General features: G+C 40.5%; 1 protein-coding gene across 4 annotated transcripts in view; it reads left to right on the top strand.

Annotated features, from left to right (window-relative positions):
* The first annotated feature begins 410 nt into the window (after positions 1 to 410).
* dock1 (dedicator of cytokinesis 1) overlaps positions 411 to 14,911 on the top strand; it is a 204,248-nt gene continuing 189,747 nt past the window's right edge. For all 4 annotated transcript variants that reach the window (XM_026178424.1, XM_026178423.1, XM_026178422.1 and 1 more), the window contains exon 1: positions 411 to 698. In XM_026178424.1, the coding sequence (XP_026034209.1) occupies positions 656 to 698 (43 nt within the window). In that variant the 5' untranslated portion in view covers positions 411 to 655. The remainder of the gene's footprint in view (positions 699 to 14,911) is intronic.

Here is a 14,911-nt window from a genome sequence, read left to right as displayed (position 1 = left end):
TGCGTTTATTCTATTATTTTCAGTGACTCTCTAAAGCACATGAAGCACTTATTTAAACCTGACACAAATGGATGTTACTATCACTATTAGTGATATTATTATTAAGTTTAGTCTTCTGTAGTTATCATCGCATTTATTAATTCAGTCCCCTGTTGGTAAAGTTGATTTTCTTATAACATTTGCATATAGTAGTCTTCAGATGGCTTTTTATAATGTTGCATTATACAATTAGCAAATTTTTTATATTAACATAAACGTTGTAGCCACGTAATGTGGATATTGAAACAAAATAACAAAAAATAAATTAACATCAACCTTGAATTATAACTACTTTATGATATAATAATACCTCTACGCCCTTGCAGATTAACCTGCAATCATCTAATCATTCATGCAGCTCAGTAGTCATGTAGCAGCGTCCGTCACAGCACGACCAGCGCCGCGAGTTTCACAGGACGCCTGCAGGGTGAAAAAGTTGTGTTCCCTTCCTCCCCCTTGCGGAGCGTCCTGTCACTGGTGGAAAATGGCTGCTCGGAGTATCTCCCCAAAGCTCAGAGAAAACTGAAAAAAAGAAGTCTACATTAATAACAAGAGGTCACGTCTGGACCTTTTTTAACAGGCAGAGCGACAACTCGAGGAAGCCTCGACACTGAGAATGTCTCGCTGGGTGCCCACTAAAAAGGAAAAGTATGGAGTTGGTACGTAAGAAAACTTGCATGCTCCATCGCTAGCTCGCCCTAGCTCTCTGCTCTCAGATTGAACAAGTTAGGGAAGATTTGTGATTAGAAAGCGAACGGCTGAGTTTTTCCCATCCGTGGGGTTGTACGCGGGATCTCGTGGTCAAATTTGCCAAAAGCTAGTGGAATGCAAATATTACGAGTGGGGAATGTGCCAGCTGGTTTGCATGAAATGCAAAACAAGGATTGTCTGTCTTTTGTGAGGAAGAGGACTGTGTGTGTGTGCGCGTGTGTGTGGATTGGGAATTGTTAGAGGCGCGCCTAGTACGGCGGTGTTTCCTGTGTTATGGGGCCTCCGCTACAAACTAACTAGCTAGTTTCAGGCTACGCTGGACTTGTAACTGTGAAGTTTGATGCTTGCTTTTGTGTTTTCGTCTTCTGTACCAGGGAAAGCCTTCGCTGTTAGTTGCTTATTGTCAGCTCATCTAAGAGTTTGAAACCTGGCTGAAGAGCATTGTGCCGTTTAGCTTCCACCATCTCCTTTAGGGGGGATTTACTCAACAGTATCGAACCTCGTCGCAAAAAGTAACTGTAACTATGAATGATATGCAGAAAAACTTAGCTTTAAAGGGAAACTGCTACAAGGGCTGCGTTTGCTATGTTTTCCTGTAGGAAAAAGGCTTGATCAGATACATCCAGGAGATGTTAGAATTATATTACTGATATGTTTTTTGTCTTTGTTTACCAGGTTTACCATGCTTTAGGCACTAATATGCAGCCTTTAAAAATGACACTAATGGCACAAACCACATCTTTTCACATGTTTACTTTTTGGCTTTAGATACATTTGAATAATACCTATCCAGGTGTGCAATATAAAAAAAGAAGTGCTTTGAAATTTCTTTGGTAATTCCACTTGACTGTGGGATGGAACAGGGAACAATAAAAATAAAAAACCACCATGAGGAAGTTGAGGTAAGATGAAATCTGTAATGCACAGAATATAAGAAAAGAGTTGCATGACTTGTTGAGTTTTGATGGATTAAAGTTGCTCATTGTGCCACAGGACAGATTTTTTCTTTAGAAATCTTTCATTTTAGCCTTTATTTGTAAGGACAGTGGAGAGAAGATGGGGAAGCTGGAAGAAAACCAGGGGGAAGTTGCGTTGTAAATGTCCTTGGGGGCGATTTTGAACCTGGGCCTTGCATTTGGGCTGCCTGGGCTTGCCCAGTGAGCCAAACCAGTGCCCCAGTTTGTTATTTTTAATGTCCCACAACATACTGAATTACTTTTGGCTATGTCCATTAGTGGGACTGAGGGCTTGCAGCTGTATGAGGGTTACTGAAGCTGACTGATGGATGAGTTCAGCCAGTTACGTGAAAGCACTATTTTTTTGGTCCGTTTGAAGTGTGACAAGTTTACAGTTCTGATGCTAATGCTTGTCTGTTTAGTCACAAATATGCAACGGTTCTTGAAAGTTGAGATTCTTCAAAAGCCATGGAGAAAATTCTCTCAGGGTTCAGTGAATGCAAGAGTGGATGAGTCATTAGTAAAAAGAGAAGCAGCTGCCACCTCACTGCTGCACAGTATTGGTTGGGTGCGCAGCCATTGCACTTTTAATACTTTATGTGTTGACCAAGTAGCACTAATGAGCAGTCGGTGAGACACCTTATGCTAGCAGCGCTCACTGAGGACCTATTTCTGTTTCAGCAAAACTTTTTTTTTTCTCTCACACCATTTACTACTCTCATAATGGTCTCACTGCTTTGTTTGTGTATGTGGGAAAAGTGTCTCCTTTTGTCTTCCCACAAAAGCATTAATAATGAATGGCACTGTCTTCTTGCATAGAGCATAGCAGTGATTACGCATGTTTTTGTCCTCATACTGGTCGATTCACGTTACAGTATTTATGCAAGCAAGTCTTTGTATAAAGCCATGTTAGATTTGTGTCAATAATAACCAGAAACAAAATAAATCTTTGTTTTTCTCATTTGTTTTTGTTTTTCGGTGTCATATTGCATAGCTTTCTGCTCATCGTTATGCTTCACTGCGTGGAAAGCGAAGCACTTCAAACCTGGAACAAAACCAGAGGAGCTTTTTAGTAAACCAGCCGTTTTTGTTGCATGTAAAACTTAGTAATATATTAGTAATATATCCGTGTTGGGTAATGATAATGTGTGGGTTTCTTAAATTTTATAGCAGTATGGCTCTAGTCTCAGGATCAGCTGGTCAGTTGTTTGGGCAGCACGCTCTTATCGTCTTCTTGGTAACAAGTGTTACTTTGGTGATGAAAAAAATGCTACATCAGTAGCTTTACAGGATTGGTCCATTGTTATTGTCAACAAAGGGGAACAGATGATTTGCGTTAGGGTTGAGGCTTATAGTGTGAACACATCTGAAGTGGCATATTTCAATGTGCTTGTTCCTCCAGAGTCTGTCAGCAGCAGCAGCAGCTACACCCACACCAAACTGGATGTGAAGGTGTTTTTAAAAACTGAAAAAATGATTGTACAACAAATCTAATGCTCGGGATATTAAGACCATTAGTAGAAAGGTGAATCGTTCTTCATGACTATACATGAAAATGATTTATATACTGCAAACACTAACTTTTGATGTCTTTTTATCATTTAGATAAAGTGGACTCTTTATAGGTAACATTGTTAAGACATTACATTACAGAAAATTCAAAAGTGAGTCTTTAAAATGTTAATTTACCAAGATAAAGTTAGACTACGCCTTTATGTGGTTCGAATTATACAGCTGATCTCTTGTTAATAAGGTGAATGTTTGCTTGCAGAGGTTCCAGGTTACTGTTTGAGGGCACTAACATGTCCTCTTAAAAGGATTGTGCACTTAAGAGTTCCTGCTAAACATATGTAACTAATATAGTGAGCAGGTAGCAGCTTTGTAAGCCATAATGTATGTTTATGACTGAGTGCCTTCAGTTCCTGTGATTTCTTTCTTTTGAGTATTCACATTGTACTAACCTGCCAAACAAAACTTTGATTTCTCGTCACCTGACCTTCAGTTGACTAATGGACCCATCTGGAAATAAAAAAGGGAGGTGTGGCTCAATTTCCTGTGGCAAGGTTAGTGGCCTCAGAGTGAAGGAGTTTATCCTTTTAAGTTTTATTCTTTGACTCCATTGCATCCATCTCAGCATGCAGCAGAGCAACCTCATCTTCAGCTCTGCTTCAACCTGTGTTCAGAGCAGTTTCTGCTCTCATCTCTGCTACGGTTACCATAATTCTACCTTAATTCTACCATAATTCTCTGATCTCATGGTAATAAATGCCAACACTACAGGTCATTATCACAAAGAACAGTGACGAAAAAAAACTTTTCTATGAAAGAATTAGGTGTCAGAAGCTTCAGTAATGCTGTGCAAATCGCATCTTGCTAAGCAGAAGTCGTAACTTCACATATTGTAAAATATAACATTTTACAATAGTGCAAACATAGTGCATCCATGGAAACACTAGGGATGATATACATATACATATACAGATGACCCCCATGCTGCAATAATGTTGACATTCTGGCTTTGGGGAGGCCAATCCATCACTGCCAGTGTGCATGTTGTGTTTTTTCTATCCAGGCATGCTTTTCCTGCATTAGCAACACGTTGAAGAATGAAAAATGAAGCTATAGTGGATCAAAATCTGATAGCCTTCATAATCAAACGGATTCTATGAAAAGGACAAAACCACCAGTGTTTTCTTATTCTCCCCTCGTCCAGTTTCCTCAGATGTTTTAAGGACACTCCACACAACGTAGACTAATAGCTCTTGGGGAATACCTGCCTGTCATAATGTATTATCTTCAACATTGTTCATAGATTCAACCGAAAAAAAACTGGAGCAAATTATGTGTTGCTTTTGACAAATTGCCTAAAGATACTGTTTAAGATTGGTTCTTTTGTCTGTTATGTGCAGACACAACACTGGTTCATCCCTTGAATTAGGTTTTTTTATGCTTGAATGATTCACAGGTCACTGTTAAGCGGTTTAAAGACAAAAAAGAAAGAAAGAAATCCTCTGACAATGGTCAGATGTAAGGACTGGACTGAAAGTGTGTTAAAAAGCAGCTAATGTCCAAAGAAAAACCTTGTTGCTCAAGACCACTTAAAAATGAAAAGTCTAAAAAAAAAAAATGACCAGAGGCTCAAGGCTATTGCAGAGTATAACTGTGTTTCTAGTCTTAAATCTTTTCTCCACTTGTATATGGACATAATTTGGGGCAAAACTCCTTTTTGATTGGACCTGGTTGTACTGTGTGTAAGCACCTTGGCTTTATGTTAATAACGCCTCTAGAATTCCCCCTGTCTCACTACAGGCAGCAGAGTACATAGCTTTTTCTGTTTCTTGTAAAGATAACGATTGCCCCGAGGCATTAGATTAACTTCCTTCTTTAAACAATGTTTTCAGCTTCAGCGGCATTTGCAGAATGCTGCAAACTTGCCTAGACGTCACTCAGCTGATTAGACTAGTTTTGTGTTTTGTTTTGGGTTGGTTTTTTTTATGATGGAGTGAAATAAAAAGAAGTAGTAGAGTTACGTTTTGACCCATGCTCATACTTAAAAGAGGAGAAAGGTCAATCACTTACATTTATATCTCATTTGACCCTGAGCTAATTTTCAGTACACAGTGCTTTCCTTGTCAAATGCCAACCAGCCCAGCATAAATTAAAGGGATGAGGAGTTCTGAAGCCTAGTTATTCTGGTGGCATCTCGAAAATGATTTAACATGGCCCTAGGGAAAGGTTGTTTAGCTGTCTCCCATTTCTGTGATGAATTAACCGGAAATACTTTTTGATGCTAATTTCAAGGGTTGTCTCATTAATTCTGTTTCATCGTGGATGTTTCTGTTCCTTAAGAGAGACTTCAGAGGGTTGCGGTTCTAGAAAGTTAACCAGGGAACACTATGGAGGACTATTTACTGGATTCACACATCACTTTTGAGAATTCAGCGCAAATGGTGTATGAAAGCATGCGCTTTCCTGAGAAATGTTTTCCACGTGTTGATGCTTCTCTTTTTGTAAATTAACTCTTAATCTAACTTAAGAGCAGTTCAGAAAACGAAGCAGAAACAAATGCATGTGAACTGCAATTACTCAGCTGTAGGTTTGGTGGAAAAGGAAGTGCTGATTCCTGCAGGTTAGATTGCACGCTTACAGAAAAGGACAAGTGGACACATAAGCCGCCGAGTTCTAAATTTAAGCTCTGGTGGGGGGTATGACTGGTATAGCTGAACTGTTTCGTGGAAGATTGACAGCCTTAGATTGCTTTTATTTAGAATAGGTTAGTGACAAGTAACACGCTTGTGGCAGAAAATAGAGATGCAGTCGTTGTGTACGAATTGTCATGCAAGCAGTAGGACAAATATGGCCTCAATTAAAGGCTAGTTTGGGTTGCTTCATGAATAGCAACCATATGTTTTAAAATTCACTTCTCATATTTTACTCTGCTTGCGTAGCCCTCGCTGCGGCTATTTGGTGTGAAATATATATAAAAAAATCCTCCTGTTTTTAGCCGTTGCAGTCATTTACATTCCATTTAAGAAACGTCGTTCTCACCTTTTCTAAAGAGGAAAGTTCTTTGTGGTAAACCATCTATACATTGAACCGCAGAAGTTCATTTGGCAGTGTGATGCCTTCTTTATGTCTCACCTATCCATTTGGCAGCATGACCAATGTGTCTGCGTGTGTGTGTTGGGTTGTATGCTAACAAGTGTTTTTTTTTTAGTTTTTTTTTTATTTGTGCTGACTCTGAGGAGTGTGCAACTAACTCTCTCGAGCAGTCACCTGGAGACTGAATACTAAGCTAACACCATTAATTCCAATTTTATGAGTTTGTGCATCGTGCTTTCGGATTATTTGTTTTCGTCTGCATGCGGAATGCAGAATACAGCCTCTACCTGGGACTTCATCCTGCTGAAGTTTTTCTCCCCATTTAATACAGCTGTACTGTATTTATTGAGCTGCCCTACAGATCTGTAAACAGAACATCTTCCTCTTTCTGCGAGCCAACTCTACCTGGATGTCTGCAAAGCTTGAGGCTGCCAGTTAGATCACACTGATGATTCATATCTGGTTTAGGTAAAGCGTTTCTCCCAGTAGGTTTCTGTTATTTGGCTTTTTGTAGTATGCGAAGCTTTTTGACCCCTCCCACCCCCCCCCCCCCCCCCCCCCCCCCAAAAAAAAAGAAGGTGTATTGTTCATTGACTCTATATTTCCTTAGTATTAATTAGATGATGTTACATAGCCAAATCTTTGCCCATCATCCTCTTGGTTTCTCTTTGGAGGTCAGTACGACTTTGCTATTGTTCATTCTGAAAGGGAATTATATATTAACTATGGCTCATGCTGCCTGGTGAGGCAGTTCTAATAGTACAGCCCCCAGTGGCTTGCTGTGAGATGGTGGATAAGACAAATGACAGCTGGCCTATTCAATCAGTGCATAGCTAAGTGGTTCCACGCTATTCCATCTTGGCTCACCAGCGAGACAAAGCTAGAGCGCTTCGACGTCTTGTTTTAAGTGTTGCTGTCTTTGGGACGGCCCAGTTGAGCGGAGGAGAAAAAGTGAGGTTGGGTAACGTTAACCTTGGATTTACACACATCTGAATTTTTTCAAATTAAAAACGTTTTTCAACTTCTATTTGTACTGATTAACACGTTTGAACTTTCCTGCAAGTCTTGGAGTTCCTGTGGTGAAAATGAAACGAGTGTATGAATGTGATGAGTCAGAAATCATCAGCATCCTGTCATATTGCCATTTGCCAGTGTGGTTCAAACTGTATTGACTTGTTCTGGAACCTCTGGAGAAAACAGATGCTCACAAATCATCACGATGCCTGTTACATATACCTGTTTGTCAAATGTTACTTTGTTATCCAAGGACGCAAAGACGTCTAGCTTAGAGCTGTAGTCATCAGAAAGTGTTTCATAAACATTGGTAGATATGTCCGTTTTCAGTAAGATAAAAACAAACTTCCTTTAGCTAAATGTATGAACACACCCATGGTTGCTGAAAATTTTGAATGCCATTGGTGATAGGAAAGTTACATTTGTGGAACATCACATTTAAATGGCCTATCTGTATTTGTATCTATGTAAACACTTAGGAAAATTGCGTTCCTTTCATATATGGGTGCCCTGGTCACATTTCCTCAAAAGTTACTCCTGTGTTAGAGTTTCAGTGAGGCTTCACACAGACTTCCCTGTGCATTTACATCACCTTTTTTCCGTAGTGTCTTGTCTGCACAGGCACTAGTGCATTCCACTGGTAATACAGCAACTACACGTGTCGTTCAGACAGGCTCCATGCTCACGGTCTCCACAAGTGATTAGAATCCTGGATTAACTAAGTCTAACTAACATTTAAGTGTCAAAGAGTTTGAATAACTTTTCATGCATGTCGGAGAGTGCAAAAGACATTAAGTTGCTGGAAGAGCATAATCACTGATCATCTTTCATTTAGCTTATGTTTTTTTTGGTTTCAAACAATTGTCATATTGTTTCTTGCCCTCCTTTTAACTGTTTCTTTTTTATTCTGTCTTATGCTATTGCTCTGACCAACTGTGAAGCACTTTGGTCAACTTTGTCTGTGAAGGTTCTCAGTCATCCAGGTCATCGTAGTCAAAGGAGCTTGCAAAGAAAAGCGTCTGGACTTCTTTAAGTTGCTTGAAGACGTTTCACCTCTCATCCGAGAAGCTTCTTCAGTTCTAAGGTCAAATGGTGGAGAGTCCCAGATATAAACCTAGTGGGAGTAACCCCCCACAGAGGGACAAAAGGACCCCCTGATGATCCTCTAATCGCCTGAGCCAAGGTGTGAAACTGTGAAATTATTGACCACCTTACATATCACCGCCTTTACCCAGGGGATGCCATACCCTGCATCTATGGACTTCCTAAGATCCACAAGGAAGCTGTCCCACTCAGACCCATAGTCAGTAACATAAACTCAGCCACTTACAAGATTGCTAAACACCTTGCTACCATCCTTGCGCCTCTCGTGGGGAACACCCCACACCACATCAAGAACTCCACCGACTTCACCGACAAGGTCCAGAAACTTACCCTGGATCCAGATGAAACCATGGTGTCCTTTGATGTAGTCTCTCTTTTCACTTGCATACCCACCACGGAGGCCGTGGAGACTGTCAGAAAACGACTACAAGAAGACAGCTCCTTGGAGGACAGGACCAACTTCACACCTGATCAGATCTGCACACTGTTAGACCTCTGCCTCACCACTACATATTTCAAGTACAACGAAGGCTTCTACAGACAAAAACATGGCTGTGCCATGGGCTCCCCCGTGTCACCTATTGTAGCCAACCTTTACATGGAGGAAGTGGAAAGGAAGGCTCTTGGCTGTGGATAAAAACATCAAGTTCACCAGGGAAGACACAAAGGACAACTGTTTGCCTTTCCTGGACTGTGCTGTGCACATTGAAGAGAACGGCAAAGTCAACATCGAAGTTTACCGGAAGCCCACACACACGGACCAGTACCTCCTCTTTGACTCCCATCACCCTTTGGAACACAAACTTGGAGTAATTAGAACCCTACACCACCGGGCAGAACATGTTCCCTCTAAGCCTGAAGGAAAAAAGAAGGAACACACACATGTAAAGGAAGCACTCAAAACGTGCGGCTATCCTAAATGGGCGTTCTTAAAGTCAGCAAAGAGGCACAGAAAAGAAGACCAGACACCAGCGAGGGAGGATAAGAAGGACAGACGCAACAACATTGTCATCCCCTATGTAGCCGGTGTATCAGAGAAACTCAGGAGAGTTTTCTCCAAGCATGACATCCCAGTGTATTTCAGACCCAGCAACACGCTCAGACAGAAACTGGTTCACCCAAAAGACAAAACGCCAAAACACAAACTTAACAATGTGGTGTATGCTGTACAGTGCAGCGAGGAATGCCCAGACCTCTACATTGGAGAGACCAAACAGCCACTTCACAAGCGCATGGCACAACACAGAAGAGCCACCTCCACAGGACAAGACTCAGCAGTCCATCTGCATCTTAAGGATAAAGGACACTCTTTCGAGGATGCCAATGTTCACATTTTGGACAGAGAGGACAGATGGTTTGAAAGAGGAGTGAAAGAAGCCATCTATGTCCACTGTGAGTGACCATCTTTGAACAGAGGCGGGGGTTTACGACACCAACTCTCTGCCATCTATAATCCAGTTTTGAGATCCCTTCCCAGACGCCTTAACGCCCACTCACATCCTGGGCCATCTGACCTCAGGAATTCGCATGATAAGGTGGGGCCAGGTTTCACAATGAACATACCCGAAACTCTGGCTGATTGGGACCCACACCCAGTTTCACACCTTGGCTCAGGCGATTAGAGGATCATCAGGGGGTCCTTTTGTCCCTCTGTGGGGGGAAACTCCCACTAGGTTTATATCTGGGACTCTCCACCATTTGACCTTAGAACTGAAGAAGCTTCTCGGATGAGAGGTGAAACGTCTTCAAGCAACTTAAAGAAGTCCAGACGCTTTTCTTTGCAAGCTCCTTTGACTTTGGTCAACTTTGTTGTATTATTTTGTGCTATAGAAATTGATTGATTTGATTTGATTTTTGCCCTACTGTTGTAGTATAAATTAAATGTGTATAAAATACTACTTTAGGGTGAAGATGAAGGCAGAGTCTCTGACAAGTCACATGCTTCATTAATGACTGTAAAGTGGATTTTGGCTAAATGAGCCTGAAAAGGACTTTCATGCTCTTTGTTGAAGTTCATTATGTATCAGTGCATCAAAATACAGCTCACAAGCTTGTCAAAAGACAGTCTTGTTGGGTTAATTGGTGATGGTCAGTTGGCTGTAGGTGTGGGTATAGAAGTGTGTGGTTATGTCCCTGTGCTGGATTGGTGACCTGTCCAGGATTTTTTCCTGGTTCTTGCCCCATAACAGCTGGGAAATGCTCCCGCAGCCCTAGGATGGATAATCTGTTAAGAAAATGGATAAACTTTAGATTTTAGGCTAGTTTTCTTCTTTAAGCTACAGTTTACTAAATCTCATTGTTTATAGATGGTTTCCTATAATTGCATATAGGATGTAACCTCTCTTTTTGTCTAAGTCACTATCATAATATAGTGACTGTGGTAGTAAAACTCTGACGGCATGCATTGCATGTAACAAATTTCCATGGTTCATGTTTTTGCGTGATTACTTGTTCCGTGTATTTCGTGGTTATGACCCAATTAAAGCCACAAGGATCATTAAAGGAGAAGTGACCTATGCCTAAGCTTTAACATACCGATTAAGCCAGAATAGTGAAGTATTCGATGTCTGAAAATGGTTTATGGTTTCACTCTGCCTTGACTTTATGGCAACCGTTCAGAGGCAGCGAAGACGTGCAAACGCTCGCTGCTGAACATGTCTGGATTCATCCTTCGGCTTGGTTACATAAACAGGTTCTCCACCACACTTAGGATTGATTGTGGACACGCCAAGCAGCATGTGCATTGTCTGAAAGGAGTCCTGCTGTGCTGCTTTGGCTAGCTTGACAGATGGTTAATGGTGTGTAACACATCTGTTTGAAACAAAGGTTACTGATGTGGACATTTGTTATTACATCATTTAAATTCACTTGGCTAAAATTAATATAGAACATAATGTATAAAGCATTTATTTGCCTCAGTTATTAACTGTATAAGAAATCAATTCAAAGGATTGTCAGGGATTTCCACAAGGATATTTAGTAACCAGCTAATGGGAAATATTTTGACTGTAAATGCTTTGGCAGGTCATTTTAATACCACTATTTAGTTTGAGTTTCTTAATAGATATTAATATTTAAAATGGCATTTTCTTAAGACTAATCAGTTTTTCATTGATTTTCATTCAATCCTATTATTCACGTTTTATTTTACATATTGAAACCTTTATTTTTTTTCTTGACGAACTTAAATTAACTTTAAATATTTTCAGAAATGAAGTATTTGGAGTATATATGATATATAATATACATATGTATACTTATTTCAGTGCTATTTTTAAATGTGTTCCTTATTTATTACTCTTGTCTTACACAGAATCTTTGTTTAATGATTATTCACATTTAATAATCCATCAGCAAGAGTGGCTGACATTAACAAGATCAAGAATAATTAGCATATAGGTGGACCGGCATGGCTTTGCATACTCTAGGTCCTATTCAGAGCCTACATGGAGCTTTTCAGAACATTGTGGACATGTTAGCTGGGGACTGTCATCAGGTGGCATCGCAAAAACATGCTGAGCAACCAGTCTGTGGGCTACTGGGTTAGACTTTTAGCTTAGCCTGTGCTGTGGACAAGACAGAAGCCTTAACATACAATGAGCATCTTTTTTATAAAGTGAAACAGTGTTAAAATACTGAAAACCATTGCCGTCTTTCTTATGCTGCTTTTTTGATCATTGACTCAGGATATACGAACTGCTTACATATACGTCTGTCTAGCTGTATCCTCAAAGTGCTTCATTTGGTTAATCAAATACTTACAGAAATGGATGCAAATGCAGTACAATCAATTTCACATCACTTTGTTCTACCGCAAAGATGGTCGACAGCTCACTTTACTCTGGGTGTTAGAGCTCTGTTATTGTGTAAAGCACAACCTTAGAGTAAAAATTGTAATAACGCAGTATGATAGAGCACGTGTACTATTTTAGCTGACATCCACATTTGAGCATTTGATTTTATTGTGTTGTAAATATGTAATTTTGATAAAGAGCGAGAGATCTTTAGGGGTTTAATCAGTGCCAGGAGAAGGACTTTAAATTGTGAAATTCAGGTGAATGATGCGATGGCCAAATGACACTTTGATTCATTCGTCTTGTTTCATTTTTTAAACAAAAGGAGACAGAGTTGTCAGGTACAGCAGTGAGACATCTTCATCTAACTCCCTAAAGGTTGATCACAGAGTAGAGCTGCCACTCACTGAAATCTCAAACTGCCTCCAGGGCCCGCCAGCATCTGAGCTGCGAGGTTCTGGCTTTATCAAGTATTTAGCCAGACACACACACACACGGGTGCACACATGCACACACACAAAAGACCATTTCATCAAATGCCAGCCATACAGAAAGGCTCTTTTGCTGCAAACCCCAGCCCGTTTGCAACCACAATCAATGCCTGACACCTCCATTAGAAGCCTGCAAAACCACCCGCGGGACGTTTTAAAGGTGACAAATGCAACATTAATATGAACTGCAGCTGACATTAATGCTAACATTTTTTATAACCACGATAGCATTAGAGATGCTGAGCATTGTGATTTTCACCATGAATGAATCCCAGCGTCTGGGATTACAAGTCTCAAAGCCAATACACTGTAATCACTCGAAGACTTCACTCTGAGGAAGTTATTTAGGTAAGATAAATATGTTAAGTGGAGAATGTGCTTTAGCTTATGAGACTTGAACAGCTTGTATGTTGTATGTGGTTAACTTAGAAGCTTAAGATAAACACTGTCTTTTGAGATGCAGGCAAGTGAGTTCTCTCAGGGAGCTGATCCTTTTAGCCCATGCTTGACCCTCTGAAACAGAGAGGTCATTGAGTGTCAGCTCACCCACTGGTAGGCTGGCACATCCTCGGCTCAACTGCGAGCTCTACATTCTGGCAGGATAAAGCCTGGGCTAGAGTGGTCAGATGTTAAGAATACTCAACACAAACTGAGCTGACAGTCTTGCATTTACTTCCAGTTCTTTCCTCTACTTTTTATTCCCAGACATTAAACCTCGTTTTCACAAAACAATTGTGCTGCTTATTCTCGAGTTTGCTTGAAAGAAACGCTAATCTAATAAAATTGCTAGATTTTAAATGCGGCTGAGTGTATTTGAAGTAAAACCTTAGACGCAGATGTTAGTAGCTCGTAACCAAAGTGACAAAAAACATTAATGGTGAGCCTTAGTGAGGTTTACTGCCTTATTTGTAATGGTTTTCTAATAGTTGTGGTTTTATTACATATTCCCACTGTGATTATTAGTGTAGGGAGGTGATTTTACTCAAAACAAAGACCACCTCGTTTAACATGATAGGCAATAACTTTAATGAATGGTGATGTAAAACGGATTTGGCAATAATTGATAAGAACTACATTGATTGCACAGACATCGTCGTGCATCGTCTACTTTGGGAAACACCAGTTGCAGCAGTCTATTGTGCACCGAGCTTTTCATGCTGTCTTATGAGTTGAACGTGGTTACGAGTTGGTCCAGAGTCTATACAGAGCTTTGCAGACTGGAGCAAGAAACAGGTCAATGGGCTTCTCTTGCTTGGTTCCTCAGCCAACTGCAGCACTTTGAAGATGAACAAAGTTTAACACACAAAGTGCTGAAGTCAGATGAGAGTTAAAAACAATGAAAGTATCCAGCGCAGCCACTGTCTGTACTTTTCGTGTGGTTTTATCTTTCTTTATTCCTACGTCTCCCTGTTCTTGTTCATGGCCACTTTTCAGCCAGCTTTTGACGTGCGAGCGTGTTGAGCCACGTGCAGCAAAACCGAATAAACCTTTCATCACAGAGTTTCAGATCTTTTATATTGTCTATTTTTTATATGTTTACCTTTATTTTTTGATGATAGACTGCATCCACCTCTGCTGCATGGTGGATACCAGTGTTATACAAGTTAGAGAGGAGTTCTGTCATTCTTCAAAGACAGTTTTTTTTTTTTCTTCAGCTGTCCTTTACTGAACTAAGGGAGTTGTCTGGTTTTAGGACTGTGCTTTGCTGGAATATTCCTCTTCTGTCAGGCTCCCGGAGACTGGGCATTATTATGTCAGCTAGTATATTTATCCAACATCCATAGTGCTCTTGCCAGCCCAGTATCATCACATTTCTACCTCTGTGCTTTGTTAGGACCATTCATCGGCTGTGGCAGCCCACGCTAGGTTCAAACCAACTCCATCTGATCAGAAAAATTCTATCTTTATCTCATCTGACCAAAGAAAGTGCGTCATTGGGCTTCTTTTCATTTTCTTTATGAAAGCTTAATAGTGCCATTTTGTAGCAAAGAACAACCAACCAGTTTATTTCCTCAGCAGCCATCCAAAAAGCTGCTGTTATGTAATGCCCCCCACACTGTCTGAGCTATCATCGAAACTCTCATTGATAACATTTCCGTTAATAACCCTTTTGTAGAGTCTTGTTTTTCGGAGCTGGATTATACAAGTAGCGCATTGTTCATGCTGTAAGGATAATAGGAGCCACTGCTGCTCTCACTAG

This window comes from Astatotilapia calliptera, chromosome 8 (assembly GCF_900246225.1).
Source record: "Astatotilapia calliptera chromosome 8, fAstCal1.2, whole genome shotgun sequence".
Lineage (NCBI taxonomy): Eukaryota > Metazoa > Chordata > Actinopteri > Cichliformes > Cichlidae > Astatotilapia > Astatotilapia calliptera.
This window is presented reverse-complemented; position numbering and strand designations above follow the sequence as displayed.